Below are 23,386 nucleotides of genomic sequence, written 5' to 3' on the forward strand. Positions count from 1 at the left end.
CTTATTAATATCAGCTCCTTGTTATATGATGGGGGGGGATGAATTACTCTTATAAAGAGGTGAATTTTCTACATTTAAAATAGCATTTGTGCAGGAACAATATTATAATTAGATTTAAATTCATATATATTTACTTAATTATGCATTTTTAAAACAATTTACACCAAAAATAGCGAATCAAAAAAAAAAAGAAGAGGGATCTGTGTTAGGGATAAGAAAAGGGGAAAAAAGCTGATGCGTGTGCTCTTTCTTCTTTTTTGTTCATTATTTAATAAGTCATGGGTCTGCTAACATATACCTCTAAAAAGAGTTATCGCCTATCTTTACTGTAAATTGATTTAAAAATGTATGTATAATACAGGCGGCTGACATTAACAATGGTCTTAATTCAGGTGTATATTATATATATCGCCTTCTCCTTGCACTCTTACAAAAAACCCATCTCAACTAATTGTATTATATGATATAAGAAAGTAACGATTTTGACCAAAACTACCATTTTCCCCGAACATAAATTACCTTTACCACGCCAAAAGTTGTTTAAGAAGGCTGTAACTTTGCCAAAGACAGTTTTTCAATTGTTTATAGCAGAAAATGACTTTGTGCTGGAGGAGAAAAATATTTAGCCAAAAACGAGACAGTCTAATGTAGATTATCATAATACAATTGTCTCCCTAATAGTAAATGTGTATATTGAAATGTGTTGTTGATAAGATAATATATATTATGCAAGAATACGTACATAAAATACAACTGTTAGACATATTGTTTCCTGTTGAATATATGTGGTACACATTTGTATTAACAACCCTTGCTTAAAAACTACTATACACTGGGCTTTTCAAAAGACTTTGCATCTTTTGTGACGTAACAAATGATGTACATGATAGAGATCTTGCAGTTGTTTGACACTTTTATTGCAAATGCTTATTTTAATTCAACATATTTCAATAGAATTTAATTAATGTCAGTAACATTGGGTTCAATGACACGCTCCAGGTGGCCCCTGAAGGCCTTCCACACGTTGATGATATATTTCTTCCTCATGTACATCCATAATCTTCTCATAGAGATTTTGAGGCAGCATATTGTTCCCAGTAGATACCACAAATCCTAATATCATCACAGATGCTGGATGCTTCGTGGTTGATACCTTCCTCAGGTCATAATTGACCTTGTTGAAGTAAATGACGATGAAATTCTGCAGTAGTTGAGTTAGAAGAGGCCTTTCCACATGTCTGGCAGCATTACGGCCAGTCTTCTTCACTGCACTTGACACTGGCCACTCACACTTTCTTCTTCTTCGCCAAAGTCGTCATCTTCATCTTTGGATTGGTATTGAAGGCTGCTCCTTGGATCTTAATTTGGCTGGCATACCACTCTGGGGTAGGTCATTGAGGTCTTCACTATCCTTCAGCCATACGTTAACACGGTTTTTCTGGACACAAAAGTGATCTTGATCACCCCAGAAATTGGATGGTGAGTGCGAAGTTAAGTCGGCACTTCAATTATTTTCTACTTTATGATGTTGAACTTATTGTTATTTAAAAAAAAAAAAAAAAAAAAGTGAAAAAATACGCAGCATTCGGCAGCTAATATACTGAGTTTTCCACAAAATGATGTCACTATATCCTTTTTTTTCATTTTCCTTTATGCCGTATACAATATTTACTTCTCCTCGCAGAATTTACCTTGTACATTCGTTTAAAAGGGTGAATTACTGGAGGACTCGTAGTTAGTTATGAATAATATTCAACGCTTCAAAATCAATCACTACCGTGTACAACTATGCATCACGTGATTTTCGTTTCGCGACTTAGTTTAAAGCTTTGAGCTTGATCAAAGAATACTCTATACATGCTCGGATATCAGTCCTTAGGGCTGGTCCTTAGGACTCTCATTACTAAAACAGATTAATAAAGTTGAGTCATGTTGTGAAGGACTTTATAAGTTTTTAAGACTGATATGCAGGACTGAGTTGGACCGGACCAAGACTTAACTGAACGGGACTGTAGGCTTCAATCCTATATAAGGACAGATACAACCCTCCTGTTATATAATAAATAATTTGTATAACACAATGAGTGTAATTTTTGTAGGATACAAACAAACATAAAAAATAAGTAAATAAATCAGCTGCTCTATGTAGTAAATATTATACTTATATGTAGAAAAGGCTTGAAAAAAACCCATCAAAGTTGTTTTGTTGGCAATTGCTTTTAATTATAAACTCTGAATAAAAATATATCAAATATATATTTAAATGATCTAATCCTAGATTTATTTGAGTTAATCTATTGTCTAAAATGGAATTGAATGAAGCCAATTGTTTAATGATTATCTTAAAGAATTAAAATTACTTTATCCATTAACAATTGTTTTGATAATATAAAATTAATAGATCGACCCAAAAAAATTAAATCTAAAAAACTAAAAATTCAAAAATTAAATTTCAATTATTTAATTTTTTGGAAAATTTCTAAAATCTTCAGTCTTTTTTTTTTGAAATTTTTTTTTAAAAATCCATAGCTATTCTGAAAAAATTCAAAAATCTAAGGCTGTTAACAAAAAATTAAAAAATATTAAGCCAAATTTCAAACATCAAATTATCTAAAAAAATATATAAAATTTTAAATTTTCTTGTAAAAAGGAAATATTCCTTAATTTTGTGGGAAGGCTACTGCCACTCCAGCCCAGTTCCTGTAGATACCCCCATTTTAATTCAATTCCTTCTTTCATTTCAATACTATTTTAATTTTTGGAAAAGAAGTACTTAATTTTTTATCCTTTGCTTACATACAATAATCCAATATTCCATATAAAAAAAAACCAACAGAAAATCAACATTTTAGTCCTGACCATTCATAGAACGTTTGGGGCAAAGCAGCATATCCGTTACGACGTTTCAATAGACTTACGGGAATTTGCTATGGGATGAAGGAAATAAACAAAAATCCCACTTCGTATTTAGCAATGATATGAGCAAGAATGACTCCGTTTTCAATCATCAATTCTACTCCGAGTAGATCGAGGACTTATAATTCCCCAACCTATCCTCAGAGTTCCTCCTTTCGTCTTTCATACAAAAGTGATTACTTTATATATACTTAGATGTTCTCTCTACAAGAATAAAATAATAAGGATAACAGCTTTGGAAAAAATACAATCGTTCAAGTTGCAACTACACAAAGTATCGCTCTCGTCCAATGTCATATTTTCTCCAAGTCTAAATAATCTTTTTAATACTTTATATATCATACCTATATTTATTTCATCAGTTACAGTTCTCAAATTATTAATGATAATAATACACTTCAAACACAAATGTGGCACTTTCCTTTTACATAGGAATGACAAAAAAATGCACTCACAAAAACATAAAATTAAAGGAAACGACTGATGGCCACAGATTGAAAGGACAGTATCATTAATATAAGACTGAATGATACAAAAACAATGACCCAAAAGAATATTAAATGTTTTCTATTTTATTATATATTATATTGCTTAATCATAAGTAACGTTTATTTGACCCCTAGAGATTTATCACAGTACGTAAGCTATCTATGTCGCCAATTTGGTGGTCTCTCTTAGCAAACGTTGGGAACATATACAGCTATTTTTATTGTTTGTTAAAAAGCTCCAGACTCAATTAGCAAATACGTTGTCGACAATATTTGGAATAAGCAGAGAGTTCTCCTTGGAATCCGCATGGATATCGACAAGTTGGACGGGATAGAGGCCAAGGAAAAGCCTGGGATCGATATGGTTGCCGATGGGAGACCTTAAGTGTGGCAGCAGGACTCAACTCCCTCCAACACCTCAAAAAGATGTCTCAATTAGCTCCAAGACAATTTTGAGGACTTCATATCGACGCACATTTGACTTCCAAACTCGCCGGATCTGAATCCAATGGATTTTTTTTTGTGTGGGGTGCGATCGAACAAAAAACCAACAGAACAGTTCACAGTTTCACATTTCACAGGAAATTATTTTTTTTGGACATAATTTTCAAATATAATTTTTCTTTCAAAAATACAAAATTATATATAGCAAATAAATTTTTTTGAAAAAAATTTCCAAAATAAAATTTTTTGGAATTTTTTTTGAAAATTAAATATCAAATAATAAATATTTCTGAGAAATCCATAGCTATTAACAGAAAATTAAATTTTTAGAAATAAGGATTGCAATATTAGATTTTTTGGTAAACAAATAAAAAAAAAAGTGTAAGGGGGGGAAATTAAAAAAAATAAAAATTCGGTTGGAAAAAATTTAAAAAATCAACTGTTATTCACAAAAAGTTGCAAAAGTTAAATTTTAAATATTAAAATTTTGTATTTTTTTTTCAAAATCCATAGCAGTTTATAAAAAACTAAATTTCAAAAATGAAATTTCAAATATTAAATTTTTTGGAATTTTTTTTTCAAAAATCTGTAGTTATTATTATAAAATTAAATTTTTTGGAATTTTTTTTCTAAAATCTGTAGCGATTGACCTAAAATTAATTTTTGTGAAAATAAGTTTCAAATATTAAATTTTTTGGAACAAAATCTTAAAAATCCATAGCTTATCCCAATAATCAGTTTTTAGGAAACAAATTTCAAAAATATATATTGTGGTTCGTCACTTGCCGGAAAAGAAATTCCTAAAATACGGGGTCTCATTTGTAAATAAGTGAATAAGTTTTGCACCACCTCTTTAACTGTATCCTTGTTAAATGTAAAGAGTTTCAATCATACAGTTTTTGTATCTACTCTCCTTGAGCCCTAAGAACAATTTTTGTGTTTCGGGTCTATAATAAGACCCCCTTATACGACCCCTTCGAAAATTGACATTCCCGTCTTAGCCTGACTAGGTTTATAAGAGACATTCATACAAATTTTTAGTCTACTAGTCCCAACAGTGTGGGCACTTATAAGGGACATACACAAATTGTATTATATTTATACAGATAGCTAGTGAGTTGAATTTGGTTAGACGAAGAGGGGTTGTTTTGGAGTTATGATTGTAAGTCCTTTTTGGTCTCAGAGTAGAATTGAGGATCGACATGGGTGAAATTCCTGCCTATATCATAGCAATATGTTGAGTTGGATATAATTTTATTTCCTTACTATCACCACCGCTGTTTACAGATGATCAAATCAAACGTTATGACCACTAAGCTGCTCTTCTTCAAAACATTACTCATATTGTCAGGGTGACACCATTAATTTTCTGTTCATTTTATTTTTAATATCGGTGGGACATAATTTTTTTATCAGTGAGGATACGGCACCCTGAAGCTTGGAAACAAAGTCGGGAAACGGCTTGTTAGCATGAGAATATACATGGTCTCAGAGATATCTTTTTTCAAAGGTAAACTTCGCTTTTTATGATACCACAAATGACGTCACTATATCACTTTTTGTTATTTTTTCTTTCTCTGGTTGCTCTTCTTACTTTGTTAATTTTGTTACGTATATGCAGTAATACTCAAGTATGTATACTGGACTCCTCCTGGAGGACAAAAAAGTATAGTTACGACCTTGTACAAATGTTGATCATATGGTCTTCCTTCGCTACTTTTTTATAGCTTTATGGCTAAAAAGTAAAAAATGGAACAAAAATCCCGGGAGATGCAGTTTTTTTAAATAAATCTTTTTTAAAATTATATTAAATATTTCTCTATAATATTCGCGTTAATATTCCTCATCCCTATGTATTATGAATAAGTTATTAGGGTTTAAAGAAGAGAGCCGTTTTCATAATTTTTCATCCATAAATGGAAATATATCGAGTTCAGAACAAGATACATAATCAATAAAAAAACTTTTTAAAAATAAAAATCACTTTTTTATATGTTATATTAATTCTACTTTTAATTTGGGGATTGTTTTAAGGATAACTTAAGACTTTGAACAATAAAAGTCCTAAATCACTATAATCCCTAATATTTTTGAATTGAGATGACTGAAAGAAAAACAGAGATCAGTTTTGGATTCTGCGCTCAAAGATGAATTCGTTTTTTGGCTTGAATTCATTTGTACAAAATGAGTGTTTTTCCGCGTAATAAATTCAATTTATATAGTAATTAATAATTTTTAAATAAATAATAATCAAAAGTTGGCAACAGGAAGATAATTACCATATTTTTTTTAAAAATACATACATTTTTATGTATGATTCACTGGTATGAGCCTCTCTGTTCCACGGACACATAGGGGATGATAATGAAAGTAAACTAACCTACACCTAAATTGCCTAAAATGAAGATCGCTTAATACATGCACCAACTACATAGCAACTTGAAAATTACTTTACCTCCAAATAAATATCGGCCAAAGGCACTTCAAAATATTAGTTATACAATGTGACTATTTGGCTTTATTGAACCTATTAAATTCTCATAACTGTTCATTTGAATTGCAGCAATGCAAAACTGGTTAATGTAATCTCCCCTTCATTTAATAGCCTTGAAATTATTGTACGGATTGAATTCACATAAGTGTTCATCCAAGATGAATTAAGTGGCTAATATAATCTCCCGTCCCCTTTTAATTTTTAATAGTAGAATTTAGAACAAAAAATATTGTTAGGAAGAAAAAACGGAGGAGGAGGAAGATTCAAAAGCTTATTTTTGTATATATAAGATTTTTATTTTATTTTGAAATTATTAGGTACTTACACAGGGGTCTCCACAGGATTATGTATTTTTTTAAAGGGAAAAAGGCTGGGGTTTTAGAATTAAAAAAAAAAAAAAAAATCCAATTTTTTTTTTCGAAAATCCCCAGTTGTTCATAAAAAATTAATTTTTGGGAAAAATTTCAACAAATTTATAGCTATCTATAAAAAATTTCAAAAATCTATTACTGCTTACAAAAATATAAGTTCTTGGTAAAAAATTTAGATAATCGATAGGTTTTTACTGAAAATTAAATTTTTGTAAGGATTAATGAGATTAGCTTCAAGCAACTATGACAATAAGGAAAATAATATAGTTTTAATTATATATTTAGTTAGGACAAACATAGGTAGGAATTAGATAGATGTATTTCTTCAATTGTACTCTGTACTTTTCACTTATATCTGCTCAAAAAATCCCCAGTTTTCTTCTCCGTCTTTAAATAAAAAAAGGATACTTTTACACCATAAAATGGACAAATTTCCAATAAATCTTAATAAAACTTCATCAAATAGCTTTAAAAAAACCCTTGTACTTGCTTTGAATGATTCTCAATGTCAATGATTGCCACTGATATCATAATTAAATTAAAGTTATAGGTACTAAAATCCCTATGATATGTCTAAATTGTACAATTTTTGGAACGATATAGTGTTGAGATAAGTAGGATAATGTGAAGAAAATATCTGATTCTTCCCATTGTAATAGTTAACTTATTGTTTAAAAAAAAAATGAAAATAAGAGTTTATAATGATGTAAGACTGAGGTCAAGAGAGTCGTCAATCATCTCTTCAAAAACAAACTCGTATTGGTCAAGATAGCCAACCTAAAAGGGATTTGAGCCGTTTCATGCGATGACCTATATATATACGTCTCGAAAGACAAAATGCCATTCTTCAAACTCACCCAAACATCCCACCTCCAATCCAATAATTTAGCAAAGATCTGGATAAACAAAAAGCCACAATACCTTTATAACAAATCTTTCTATTTGTGAGTATATTTATATATTAACATGGTTATGAATATAGATGTAACCATTGGATGTATATATGTACTACAGAAGGAAAGAGAGAAGAACATGTGGACTAAGATGATATTCTTTAAAAAAATATATAAAAATTAGAAGTTATGCTTTGTACATGACTTCAATGCCAATGATATGATACTCCCCCCCCCCCCTTCCTACTCTTTTCCTCTATCGTGTTTGGTATAGTTAATATATATACGAAATAATATGGATGTTACATATATATTTTCATAGTAAAAAATATCATTTTCCTAAATAATACACAAAGTACTATTTAGTCCCGCCAGATGGCGGAAATTACAAAATATAATTTATATCCAACATAATAGAATTAATGATAATAAAAGTATGATGACTACATATTGTTCTGTCATTCCTTATTCATTCGGTCCAGTTACGTCTTGGGACCGGTCCTTAGGATGTTATTACTAGAATTGATGGAAAAAAAAGAAAAATAAACTGTGTTTTATAAAGGAGGTGTGTTCAAAAAGTAAGGGGACTTTGTATTTATTTAGGAAAAAATATCTATTTATTCATCAATATTGATGTTGTCCCCTTCAAAGTAATCCCCCTCAGATACAATACACTTGTGCCAACGCTATTTCCCTTCCTTGAATCACTTCTAATAAGCACTTTTCGGTATAGCCTTGAGCTCCTTCAGCAATGCAGTCTTTATCTCCTCAATCGTTGCAAATCTCCGTCCTTTCTTTGGTCTCTTCAGTTTTGGGAACAAGAAAAAGTCACATAGAGCCATATCCGGTGAATATGGTGGCTGAGACGTGATTCTGGGTTTGTTTTTGGCCAATAAATGCTACAATTCTTTGTCAAAATTAAGCAGTTTTGGAACAAACGTCGCTGACACTCGTTTCATGTCTAAAATGTTCAAAAAACTTTTTATGGCACTAGTCAACCGATGTGTCAATATCCTCAGCAACTTTTTTGTAGTGATTCGACGTTTTTCAAAAACTATTTTCTTCACTACTTCAACGTTTTCATCTGCTTGGGCCTCCAGAGTGAAGCTTGTCATTGACTCCTTCCCAGCCATCTTGGAAGAGCTTGTATCTTTGTAAGCATTTTTTTTACTCATAACAAATTCACCGTATGCTATTGTCAACATTTTAAGTGTTTTGGAGCACTTAATTTCATTTTTAACAGAAAATTTGTTGCAAATTATTTAATCCATGTTTTTCAATTAAAGCTAAATACTTCTAACCGGTATGCCTCTCACAAACAAACTAAAGATATTATAGAGCTTAAGTAGTAAATATATGTTCGCAGTGAGTGTATTAACATAAAAAAACAAAAACAAAAATCGAGTATAACAAATGTACTTTGGCTGCTAAATTTTGCAAGTAATCTTACTTTTTGAACACACTTTGTATGTATCATAAAGTACTCACACTTGAATGTATTTTTTACTATAAATACCCCCACAAAATTGTAAAGTTAGAGTTGTGTATCTAATATTCTTGTGTATAGAATATTTAAAACATTGACTTATTCCTCCACAATCTCTTACTTTAATTCTCTCGGCCACTCAAGTAAGCCACCTCAGACACAACAGAAATAAAGTTGATTTATGTCATCAAGGACAAAAATTTACAAGTTTTTATATATGATTGGAGGACTGAGCTGGGGTGGACCGAGACTGAAATGAATGGACTGGAGCCTTCAGTTCTAAATACGGACTGACACAACACTAATGATCACTCTATACAAGGAACTAAAGTGAGTATTTAGAATCTTAAGATCAAACAAAAGACTTTTTACAAGCCATTAAAAAACTAAGTGTAGATTTGCTCAGAAAATAAGCCTATTTTTGATGATATTGATTATTATGATTAAAAAATTCAAAAATCCATAGTTATTCCCATAAAATTACATTTTTTGGAATAAAATTTCAAAAATCCAAAGCTGTTGACAAATAATTAAATTTCTGGAAAATAATTTTCAATACAAAATTTTTTGCATAAAAATTACAAATATTAAATTTTTGGTGAAAAAGTTTATAAATATTTAACTATTCAGAGAAATTTGATGCAAAAAAAAATATTATATAAAATATTTTGAAATTATTTTTTTGAAAAATCAATTTTAATTTCAAATATTAATTTTTTTTGTAAAAAGCAAAAGAAATCTTAATATTGGGCAAGGGATACATCCCCTTCAGGCCAACCTCTACGGACGCCCCTTTACATCTATAACTCAGCAACAAATCCTTAGTGTAACTCTCTGTCATTTATAATTACTCGTCCATTATAGGTCGATGTTCCCTTAAGAGGAATAAAATAATAATTGATAGAGCTTTGAAAAAAAAATACACTGTTCAATTTGCAACTACAAAAATTACACTGTTCATTCAATGCCATATTATTTTACAGCTATAATGATTCCTTACCGAAGTCTTTGGCACAACCCACAATTCTTCCTCAATTTAGCTCCAAAGGAATCCCGTCTCATTTGACCCTTGTATAATATCTTTTTCAATTTGGACAACATGATTAGGTGGTGGAGTGAATGATTCACAGAGTAAGGCTTGATAACTTATTTGCAGTTCTTCATGACATTTAAATATCTTTATTACTGATGAGTTTCATGAGGATTTTTTGATTTGTTTTTTGCTCTACGATGACAAATACATGAATGTCCTATTTATTCTCTCTCTTTAAGTATATATTCATGTGGACCTCCTTCAAGAAATGAAAAAAATCTTTTGTTTCTATTTTTGTTTGTAACTTGCCTTAAAATAAACAGGGACGGAAAATATGTGCAAATTTGTTTCACAGATGACAAAATGTCAGTTGTTTCTTTAAAATTTCTTTGAAAAATTTTAAATACCAAATATTTGTAGAAAAAAATTAAAAAATTAAATCTCAAATATTAACTTTTAAAGTTTTACTAAATTAATTGTTTAAGTAAACTGAGATACTTGAGAATGATATTTGTGAGTATATAGCTAATTAGAGGGTATTCTAAAAATTGGGACGTTTTTCAAGAACCGATAATAGGAGCCGAACAATTTTAAATTAAATATTCAGAACACCATTACTTTAGATAATGTCCCAACTGTTTGGTACGGAGTTAACACCCTTAAACAAAAATTACACTATATTTTATTGTCAGCTGTTGAAGTTTCTGCTTATTTCCCCCTAAATTTTGAGTTCTGAACAACGTTGATTGTTTGAACTATAATTAACTCTTTTTCAGCTGTGAATTCTTTCTGAACAATTATTGAATAATTATAATTCCATAGTTTGGAATAATTGGCCAAATAGGTCAACTGATTATGTTTTTTTTTCTGCTTCTTTTCATGTGAAAGGCTGCGTGATACAATAAAGGTAACGACTTGATCCTTTAGCGGCATACATTCTTCTCTAAGACGTCCCAAAACTGCAAAGTCGAGGGCAGAGATGCCAACCCTTAGCACGAGGGCTGTATTGCGGCCCACTTAATGTTTATTGTGGTTCACTTCTCATTTTCACTTGGAGTAGCATTTTTTATCAAAATTGTCCATATATCATCAAAACGGGTAGAATGCAATTTATTTCCAGACAAATGAATTTTAGAAATTATCGCTCTGGCAAAAAAAATAAAAAAACAGTGAACTTTCATTATGATGATATTTTTCCTTATAAGAGGTTACTGGAACAAATCATGAGCAGATAATTTTTTTAATGGCTTTGTTGAAGCTGTTTGTCTTTAAAAAATATATTTTGGGCTAAATTTGAAATAAATTTATTTAAATAGTTTTGTTTAATGAAGCCATTTTGCATTAAATTTAATTTAATAGCTTCAGGGGTCTACTAAAATATTTCAATTGACAATTTTGCCAATTATAGTAAAAGTATGTACATTCCTGGTCTTGCGGATTGAGGCCGGGGCTGGAGGAGGGTGATCTGGAGGCCGGGGAGAATTCAGCCATATTGTTGCTGTAGAAGTTTGAAATTGATGTTGTAAACATTCTGGATGGGGATGCTAATGTTCTTTGCTGCTTTCTCGGTACTGACACCGGCGGGGAGGTGATCGAAAATGCTTTGCATTTTTTTGTTAATCCTTCGATATTTTTACACCTAGAGACATGCTATAAAAATAAAGCTTTTTTCTTTTGCTTTCAGCTGTAGTTTGGTTGCGTAATGAAACTTCGTAATTAAAAATATCAGGGATGAAAACGTAATTAAATCCTATGGCATGTTTGGGCGCTACTTTGTATATATACTTCATAAACAAGATTCCTAGGTTAGATGGAGTAAATGGAAAACTATATTGTCTACTTTTACTTAATAAGTGCAACTCTATCTGACCAATTAAGGAACCTACAAATTTTAAAGTAATTATTAAATAAGTTTGGTAAGTAACATCAGGAGAGTCTGGAATTTTTTTTTTTTTTATGGATGGGCCTTTGTTTTTGCAATTTTTTTGAAAAAAATTCCAAAACTCAATAATTATTTACAAAAAATTATATGTTAAATTTTTTGAAAAGATCATTCAACATCCATAGCTATTCCAAAATATTAAATATTATAAAAAAAGTTCCAAAATTTAAAGTTATTCACAAATATTACATTTTTCGGAAGAAAATAAAATTAAAAAAAATTTTAATATTAAGTTTTTCAGAATTTTTTCACAAAATCTATTGTTATTTCAAAATATTAAATTTTTGGAAAAATTTCAAAAATCTGTAGCTACTTTTAAAAAAACTATATTTTTAGGTAAAACATTTCAAAAATTAAATTCCAAGTTTTAAATTTTATGTTATTTTTTTTAAAAATCCACAGAAAATTAAATTTTTTAGTAAAAAATGTTTGGGGCAAAAAAAATTAAAAAATCCACAAAAATCTGTAGCTATTCATAAAGAAATTAATTTTTTGGACAACAAATAAATATTTTATTGAACCCAGCCCCCGCCCCCACCCTGTGGACACCCCTGAGAATGGTTTTATATTTGTAACTACATAAGTCCTCCTCCTCGTTGATCCTGCCTATTTTTTATATAATAATGACTTGTAAAAAAAGTTTTCAAATGAGCAAAATAAATATCTTGCAGATTAGATGGTAAATGAGTATGTCCCTTTCCTTCTAAATCTTTCAAAGGATTATGGAGCTTAAAATACCCTTGGTCTCATGGCTTACTAGCCACCATTAGCAATATATTTTTAAATACATAGATAATTGTAACAATTGCGAAAAAAAATATTTTTTATGCTTTTAGCGATAAGCTTAGTTTTTTCTACTTTTATTTTTTTGCAATTTTTTCTTTGTTGACCATACTTGGTAGATATAATACATAATAAAAAAAGAGAAAATGGGCACATTTTTTATGCATGCAAAAATATTATTAGTGATGTAAATCGTGTGCATTTTGTAGCTGGCCCTTTTTTTGGAATTGATAATCTGAAGAAGGAATTTTACATTCCTCACCTGTTGTCATTATTATTTAATTCCCAAGGAGTCAACTTTCTTTTTTGCTATATTCAAATATGTTCAAATCCTGACTGAACATTCTTGTGCACTCATTAAAGACGGATAGTAACCTTGGAGATATGTTGTGGAGTTTTAATTGTAAGTCTTTGATGGACTTAAAGTATCCTATCTCCTCCAAATATTATTCAAATTGTCAGGGTTACCAACTTGATTTTTTTTTTTAACATTTCCATAAATACACGATTTTCACGACTAAATATCATATTAGAGTCTACTCGTAGAATCCAATAATTAAGTTTTTCAATCTTCTTAGTTACTTCTGATTATTTTAGTCTCTTTTAGGACATCTATAAATTGAGTCTTCTACTCCCACTTCGTTTCAGCAGATTAAGTTTTATCAATATAGCTGAGAGCATGAATCATAACAAGGACATTGATTCAGAATAAAGCATTGAAATCAAGCTTAAATTACAAAATTACTTTTTCATCAACCTATTTTACATTTTTTTGAAAATTTGTTGACACTTAAAAAACTGAATTTAAGATTTTATCTTGTTGACTATCTTTAATTTGTACATATTGCAATTTGTGCAAATCATAATGGTTTATTTAATTATAACATACATACTAGGGATTTTAATTTAATAATTTGTTATCTTTATTAAATATAATTATAAAAATAAATATTTTTCTGCAATTTAACTAAATTAATTTACCAATTTATGATATGTCAAGTATAAAATATGAAAAATACCTATCAATTTAAATTAAATTAAAATATACTATCGCTTATATTAAATATCTTTTTTCGGTCAAATGTTCGTTCTGAAAATTGTCCTTCGGCAAAATGTCAATCGGTATATGATGTTCTGTAAAAATAGTTTTCGGCCAATTCTCCTATAACCGTTTTTCACATAGAGGGCGTTATCAAAATTCTTCTGAGCATGCGCCATTTTTTGAACAACAGGCTAATAGAGACTGTCACACCAACTTGGCGATAATATATATATTAGTTGGCTCTTCTCCTATAAGTTGCATTTCTAAAATAACATCTAATTTAATCCCAATACGTAACACTACGTACCCCAAAATGAGTAAATATTTGTAAGTGTTGTCCATGTGGATCTTAGTGCTAACCAGTGATCTATCAGGGCCCATGCAATTAAGGCGAGGGGGGAGTGAGTGAGCAGTAGAGTCTACTTTTTGAGAATTTAATAATATTATATTACAGTTAAGAAATCCGTTTTTTTTTGTTAAGGTTATTCTCCCACCACTTTCAAAAACGGTGTGCCTAACCTGTGTATCCATTTTGTTTGCATCCAAGGATTATCCCTATATTATAAATATTTGCATCCGTACTGACACTGCCCAAAATGTCCACATCTGTATATCCAGGTTGCAAATGCATATAGCTTTATTTGTCTGACGTCTCATTGAACGTATTTTAGGAATATGTTTTCCCAATCCAATTTGCCAATGTATAAAATTTGATATCTGCATAACTACGATTTAAGTTATTAGATACATCACTAATCTGAACTTTGATTCACATTATATTCTGTGCATTCCAACAAGTATAAAAATTGAGAATATCTTAGACCAACTGTACTTCTATGTTAATTTTTGGGTATTTCTTTTTTTTTTGCAAGAATACTTTAATTTTTTAAATACTTTCTTCAACAATTAGAGTTACTTTTCTTCTTCACTCAACTTATTTGGACAATAATTAAATTTATCTAATTCCTCTTTAAGTGAGACCATAACTTTCTTTTTATGGGAGGATAATTGTTGCTCCTTAAGTATAATATTACATTATTTAAATATAGCTAACCTCATGAAAAATGAGATGAAATATATATCTCCCGTCGTCAAGTCATATGAGAGACTCATGGATGACATTACTTATTCTAAAAGTTCCAGAGTATTAAATATATGAATAATTAAGAACTCATGCGAAGGTAGAAACATTCAATATTATTGTGTAAATTAGTTGTATTTGACTATGAAATTAAAAAATACCATTATTAATAATTTGTTTAAGATCGATTTTTTTCTGTCTGATATTAAATGATTCCCCTTAGCCTCTAAAATATTGATTCTTAAAAGTGGGAAATTTAGATTATTTTCTAAGACATCCATTAAAAATAGTCATGGGTATTTTTTAGAAACAAAAAGTACAATATTTCAAATTACGTAAAAAAAAAAATTGAATTTGTAAATCGTCTCCCCCTTAAAGAAAAAGCTCAATTTTTGGGCCATAAAAAATTAGGAGATGAATGGTGCTCTATTGAGATTTTGAAATTGGGCAATGCAGTTAAACAAATTAAGAACCACTGACCTAAAGCTAATCAAATTTAAATCTGAGATCAATAATTCGGTTGACAATCGTTCTTAGACCCTGGAAGAAAGTTTAACCGTTCTTAAACCGTTGATCGCTATTTAGTCGGTCTAAGACCACAATAAAATGTATTTATCTATCATGGAAACGAATCCACATACAAATTTATATGAAGTTAACGAAACAATATTTGAACATTAGGGACGTCAATTGACGTTCGCTTAACCAAATTAGATTGTTTCGATAAATCATAAAGATTATGGACTGGCTTCAAATTTCATCACTAAATTTAAGGCGCGGTTCGACAACATAATTGCAGGCTTTCCCTCGACATGCACCCAAATACTGTAGTCAAATGTGTCAAAAAAGAGCTCAAAAGAGGTTTGAAATGGAGGAGATGGGGTTCTTTCATTATAGGTGTCAGAAGTGGCCTTTCTACCCTCACAAGGATCTTTTCAACCACTTTTTTGATAGCTTGCTGGTCAGTCTGTCGTGAAACTCCGAGATCTCTTGCATGGGCCCTCATAGACTTGAGAGGATTGGCTTGGGCTGTTTTATTTAATTCCTCCAGATCCAGTTTGGCCGTTTTGACAGATCCCTTCTTCCTCTCCAACGTATCAGACTTGATAACGGCGTAGACAGTGGTCCTGGAGAACCCCAGTTGTTTTGAGTGCGGGAATGGAAATTCATTGATCGTGTTCATGTATCATTTTCTTGACTTGTACGTAAAATGGAGAGCTATTGTTTGTTTTGTTTTATAAATAATTGTTTATGCTTTATTATATCAAAAAATACACCTCCAAGCTACATAAAGATCAAAATATGAAACATACACATACTACTCTTAATAAGCCAAAGTCGAAGTGTATCAAACTCGGAGAAGAAAAATGGAGACTCATTGGTACAACCCTAAACTGGACATTACCCTTTTCTAGCCAAACTAAGCAAGTGGAAAGACTTAAGCTCAATTTGCAATGTCTGTATGGAGGCATTGCAAAGTGTTGATCATCTTGTCAATAGGTGCCACGCCCTATCTTACGAGAGACATCAAGCAATGAAAAAGGAACACAAATAATTTTGTATTTTAAAATTTAGGAAATTTAATAAAATAAAAAATATTATTGAACAAAATTTTAATGTCAACTAGGTTTTAGAATCTGCTGTAGTAGCCCAAATACCCAATTTGTGTGATCGTATTCATTGCCTTATACTTGTACAATTTTATTTTATGTAGGTATAGCAAGCAGTAATTAATATTTTACTAACTTAGTAAAAAAATATATATATAACAAAATATGAATTAATTTCAATTACTCCCCTTAATTAATTATTGAATTAGTATGAGTTCTGATTTCAATGGTACAGCCTATAATGCTTTTTATTGTTAAAAAATATTTACTATTAAAATTAAGGACCATTTTTTTGTTTGTTTGCGAGCAATCTTACAAGATCGGTTATGGATCATATGCTTATTTCTCCATTGTATTAAAATCTTCAAACAAAGAGTCTTAGAATAAACATGAGTATAACTATGTATGTAATTTATAGACTGTTTTTGTGCCCTTGCGGTCAAGAAATTCTCATGAAAATATATCTAAGACCAAATATAAATGTATTAGGCACGTTGTAGCAGTATTTCATGCAACTACTTGAAGACTCTAAAATTATCTTTTATCTCCTTTTAAATGTCCTTTTAAGATGGGAAAATTTCGAATACATATAACTACAGGGTTTACCTTATTCAGTGGTACACATTTTATGATTTTCAATTTTTCAAGAGTAAAATTTAAACGAGAGGTTCCGTGTGGAGAATTATATGACAAGATCATCTGAAAATAGTGCTTGGGCAAACTTTTTTTCATGTACTTAAAGCCTCAACTCTAATAATTACATAAATACAAGGCCTTAATCTCTTGCAGGCCTTAACTATGTAGTTAGACTCGATCCTGGTCCACTTCTTCATAATGGAAGCCTCTAGGAACTGGACACTCCTGCGAGGAGTAGAAACCAACCTCCTCTCCAGACCCGCCTAGATAGTGTAGTCTATGGAGTTTCCGTCTGGAGAGGAGGGTGGCTGCATGTTGAATTCCTAAAAGTCTGGAAAGTTGTCTCTCAGGAATTACTGAGTCTTCGCGGTACTCCGTCTTGAGTCCAATATAAATTGTCCCCAAACTTTTCTAAGGCCCAAGGTAACACTTTCTTATCCAGAAGTTCAATTGAAGCATCTTTATTGAGCCACTCCTTCCTCCCCAAAAAAATTGGAGGGCATACTTCGACTGGTCTGGCCACAATGCCCAAGACCATGGTGGCGGTGAATAAGTCCCTGGCATGAGATATAGTGGGACGGCTGGAACCGAATTGGATATGGTCATCGGGGACATGCTACGTGAGTGAAGATTCAAAATTTCACTACTTTGTTGCTCCATTTTACTCGTTCTCGATTGTTTTGTTTTTGATTGAAGCGAAACTTAACATAAGGAATATTGAGTTACAATACCTATATTTCATTAAGTTTGAAGACAATCGACAATTAAATCTCCGATTTATAAAAATTTAAATTGAGTTTACCACCAGATAGTATCAACCTTGAATTCATAGTCATTTATATAATTTACATGAACGAAAAGCTAGATACAATACGATAAAATTTTAGCTAGTAAATGCAAATTTAGAAATGGAGGCAAGTAGGTAAGTTATAGGAATTCAACGGTATTCAAGAGGAACTATTAAAATGAGCTTCTGAGTAATGAAACTTTTCATGAATAAAATAATTGATTAATGAATATTGAAATAAAGTTCTATGCACTTGAGAATTTCTTACTGCAAAAAAAAACAACAACAACATAATATGTTGAATCCGACTTTTTTTTGTAAATGTTCATTACACCTTGTTTAAATTTCAAAATAGCTTTGTAGTCAAATTTAAACGAGGTTTTGCACCAATTCGTTATCTGTATTTTTGAGAAATACGGATGTTCTCATTAATACAGAAAGGCACATGAATGAAAAACTGTTTGTATTAACTTTTAAACGAGGTATTGCAAACAAATATATTTTACTTCTGGACAAAGATGGAAACAAAAAAGGTGGGATATTGTAACATTGATCCACTCCAGCAACGACATCTCTGGTACATCAGCAGCCACACTACTGTCTAAATATAGGGTAACCCCTCAAGGATCGTCCTCAAATCGGTAGAACAGTCATGCTTAACCTCAGAAGAGGCCAAACACTCTTTTTGGGCCAATCCAGTAATGCCTATGGTCGAATTCACAAAAATGACGGTCTACCGTTTCAAGTATTGCCAAGGCGGTTGTTTGAAGGCAAATATGTATGGGGCTATTCAATTCTTGATTCAAAAGTATCAACAGGTTCCATTTAAAGCGCTGTAGGAGTATTCTTGATAACTTCTCAATTAAATGTTGGCTACCTCAGAGCCCAGATCTTAATTCACTGGACTACAGTATCTGATAGCAAGTTTAGTCCAAAGCTTGCTGAGTCTGTCATTAATTTACAGCAACATTGTTGACCACAAGATCCTCCGTGAATAAGGACCCGCAGCTAAATCTCAGATATGTGACCGCCTTTCCACTTTCGCTTGGAGGCTGCCATAGTCGTCAAGTTCACAAATAATGTTCCTCTATACATATATAAATCCAAGTTTATACTACCATGCTTTTTAATAGTAATATCAAATAGTAAATACTATTACAGGGGAGTCTGTAGGATTATATTTATGGAGGAGGGGCTTGGTTTTTAGAATTAAAAAAAAAAAATCAAATATTACATTTTTTGGAAAATCAAAATGAAAAAATAAATTTATATATTAAATTTTTTGGAAAAAAATCAAAAATCCATAACTATTCATAGAAAATTAATTTTTTGGAAAAATTGACTTTCAAATACTAAATTTTTTAGGGATAAATTTCGAAAATTCATAGTTATTCACAAAAAAATGAATTTTTGGAAACAAATTTCATTAAATAATTAAATTTCCAATATTAAATTTTCCGGAGAAAAATAAAAAAAAATCATAGTTATGCACCGAAAATTGAATTTCTTGGTAACAAATCTGAAGAATTAAATTTTATTGAAAAATTAAAGTTTCTAGTAAATAAGCAAAAACGTCAACGCTGTTTTACTATTAATCACATAATTTCTAGTATTATATGCTATTAATATACCGTTATTATACTATATTACGTCAAAATCTGGCTGTATTGTTAGGACTCGGTACAGAAGATCAAGTTAAACGACCATGACTGTCCAACTTTGTATTTCTATTAACCTTGAATAAATCTTTCTTTGATGTCGACGTGTCCGAGATCTTCATTCAGATTAAAATGAAATACAGCATGCAAGGTGGTGCAAGACACTCTCGAATATATCACGGTCATTCTAGTGTAAAATCATTCTGATGCTGTTTTTTTCTGTCTCTTCAATATATATTGACACATCCACAGTGTTTTATTATAGCAATTTTAATAGATTTTATTTTTTGCTCTTGAAACGGCGTTATGTAATAAAAAAATATGGAAAAAAAGGATTGAAGATGTTGATTTATATCATTTTTTTACTTCAAATTTTGTTATATATTAAGATTTACGTACATAGTCTCCATAATATCCATATATGATTTTAAGACACTGAATATTGAGGCTCTAAGGATTTATAGAAAAAAAGAGTAAGTATGGAGATATGAAAAAAGAAATGTAGTATAAATAAGTATAATATTTATCTCTGATGTACTTCATATTCCATCTGTAGGGATAATAAATCTCTTCACTTTTAAATTAATATTTAATCTTTTTGTATATTTTCAATCAATATATATAAACATATTGATTTCCAATCACTAATTGGTTAATGGTCAAGGTTGCGTTGTTATAAAAGTGCTTATAATTGTTGCGTTAAATTTTTGATCAAAAAGATGTTACTGGTATTGTTGTGTCTGTCCTTATTTCTTCGGTAGAGGTCAGTCTAATCATAGGACCGTCCCTATTGGTCTTTGGAACCGGTCCTTCAGACTGATTAAACAAAGAATAAAAAATTTTTATTGACGTCATCAGGGAAGGAATTTGATGAGTATTAGGATTGATATGCAGGACTGAGCTGGACCGGACCAAGACTTCAGTCCTAAATAGTTTTGGATGTGTGTAAAAAATAAAAAGACTAGAGTCCTATCAGTCCGGTCCGAATAAAATTTGTCAGTCCTAGGACCGGTCCTTATCGGTCTTTTATGGAAACTAAAACAACTGAAATGACGTAGTTACTAGTAACTACATAACAAAATATAATTGAAGTTAAAAGTAGGAAGTGTGTGACTAGAGAGTATTATAATACATTCTAGCTACTATGCATTATTTTAAGGGGTTTCATATTCTACGATACTGATATAGCTAGGATTGAAAAAATAAAAAAATAGCAGGCACTGAAAAGATGATTTTCGGTCTTAAGGTAAAAAACAAAGGACTTATATATTTATAAATGACTGATTAGGAAATCAGTCCTAGTTCCGATCCAACGCTGCTCCTAAATAAGTTAGAAGTGATGGATTGGTAGGAAAAAAGGAACCTATTTAGACAGAATTCCTCTTCTTCCAGTTCTGTTGAGCTATACCACTTTTAGTACTTATCTTTATCAGTCTACCTAATTTCAGCTGTTGAAATATCATCTATAGATAAATCACATTCATTCATCACAACGATTAATTTTTTGAAATACATTATCCTTTCAGCCCTTGAGGTGATATAGGACGAGGGATCAACAAGAAATTGTATTGATGTCTTTTTGGAAACAGAGCATAAGTATTGTAAATTATGAAATAGCCATGACGTATCAACGCAGAGGTGGGAATTGAGAGCTGACAACAAAATACATGGGGTATTTTTTTTGTTAGGAAGGTAACACTGTGTACACCTTATTTATAACATTTTTGAATATTTCGAAACTATATCCTAATTATATGGAAAATGAAAAAAAAAAAAAGGGAAAGGGAACAAACATTTCAAAGAGTCACTTTCTACCGGGTGGAAACTTGAAACTTACGTACTTTTATTATATAAATTTGAGAGGTTCTGTAATTGTATAGGTAGTATTTCCAGCTGCTGCAGCTTTTTTTTTATTAAATCGGACGAGAAATGTCATCCTAGCGAAATTTAAAGCTTAGGGTATCAACTCTTTTTGTGCAGGTCACGATTGAGATTGTCAGGCTAACGGGAGTGGCATGTAAAACCATCTACAATGTTTAGAAGAGGCTAGACCACAACAAAACCCTAGAGAGGAAGTAAGGCTCCGGAAAAAGTCATAATTAATGCTGATGTCCTCAAGGACACTCCTAATCTGGTTCACAGACGGTTACAGGTACTCAGTAGTCATATCGACGTTTTTAAGGCCAACCTACTCTCCTAGGTCTGGGAAAATTTCCCCAACGGCAACATCGTATTTCAGGGAAATGGGTTTCCCCACTTACACTGCAAAAATTACTCAGACCTTCTTAGTTAATAACTTGCTTTCTGGGACAAGAGAATGTGGCCACCACACTGTCCAGATGTAAATCCTCTAGTCTTTTCTTTCGTACTGCATATTGAGAAGAGGACCTGTAGCATCCGTTACCAGAACATTGAAGCCATGAAGGCCTCCTTCGACGAGGAGTTGGATGCCAGGGATTCTACCTTCATTGCATTACTTGCAACTCTTTCCGAAAAAGGCTTCTTGCCATGTGTGGCGGCCGACTAGATTGAATCAGTTTGACATTGGCTATGTATAAAAAAAGATCAATATATATTTTTGTTCAATGTATGATTAACGAATGGCTGGCAATTTACTTTTTTTTTTTACATGTGTGTAATTTTCAAGTTCGGTATAGATCTACTCACTATGTTTAATTGTATACCATACTTATGTAAGCTCTTTTAACTCTATTCATAATGAGAAAGCCTTCTTCTTTTACTGAATTAATATTCAGACTATACGTTCTACATCGTAGGTAAATACAAAATCACTTTTGTTTGCTGTGTTTCGTACTAGGAAGACTTTATAAAAAAAATGTTTTTTTTTTTGATAAATCAAAAAAATATTGGGTTTGTTCTTTTCCCATATTATCATTATTATTTTTTTATAACCCATATATTTATTTACTGAGGGATGAGGCAAAATCATTTGATTTTTATGAATTCTAGTCATGTCCATAATCAAAGAATATATGTTTTATACTCATATATGTATGTATTTAAGCCCTTGATATTTCTGGAAAATAATAAAATATGTACTTCTTAAAAGAAAAAATTATAAAAGTTTTTTATGTGTTTCCTTTTAAAAATTGATTTTTGAGGTCATTGCTTGGCATTTTTTATATACATAAGATGATGCCTTCATATTATTTCAAAAATCCACAGCTGATAACAAAAAAATTGATTTTTTTTTTTTGAAAATTATTGCCCCTCTAGACCACCCCTACGGACGTCCAGCAGGTAGTATGATTGTCTTATTTGACTACCAGATGATTTTGGTACTTTCAGTTTTTTTTTGAGGAAAGGGTGTATGATACAATCAAGATAAGGACGTTAAACTATTATATAGCTTTATCTGCGAGTCGTAATATTTACTTGATTTAGAATAAATCCTGATGAGAATGGAGTCCTATTTTTAAGAAAAACTAATTGAAGAATCTTTGTTCGCAAAATTATATATTTTATTATAAGTAAGTTGTTTTGATTATTTAATTAATGGTGAGCAATGTTTAATATTTAATCTCTTCAAGCATGTTATTTCTTGAAAAAAATACAAAATATATACTATACTAAAAAGAAATAGCAGTAAGAACCAGCATTTCTCGGTTTTAGTAGGCGTGTACGAATATAATTTTTTGATTTAATAATTTAGAAGATAACTGCCCAAAAAATCTTCATCATTCATGAACTCTCTCGAACGT

General features: G+C 30.9%; 1 protein-coding gene across 3 annotated transcripts in view; it reads right to left on the minus strand.

Moving 5' to 3' along the window:
* Positions 1 to 23,386, minus strand: part of LOC121122237 (BTB/POZ domain-containing protein 3) — a 529,811-nt gene that overhangs the window by 5,103 nt on the left and 501,322 nt on the right. Inside the window, exon 1 of one of the 3 annotated variants that reach the window (XM_071890026.1) lies at positions 10,093 to 10,450. The exons of the other annotated variants lie outside the window; for them this stretch is intronic. Within the exon in view, the coding sequence (XP_071746127.1) occupies positions 10,093 to 10,193 (101 nt within the window). The 5' untranslated portion in view covers positions 10,194 to 10,450. Of the gene's footprint in view, positions 1 to 10,092; positions 10,451 to 23,386 lie in introns of those variants that run through there. 3 annotated transcript variants of the gene reach the window in all.

Source organism: Lepeophtheirus salmonis, chromosome 7, assembly GCF_016086655.4.
Source record: "Lepeophtheirus salmonis chromosome 7, UVic_Lsal_1.4, whole genome shotgun sequence".
In the NCBI taxonomy this organism is placed as follows: Eukaryota; Metazoa; Arthropoda; class Copepoda; order Siphonostomatoida; family Caligidae; genus Lepeophtheirus; species Lepeophtheirus salmonis.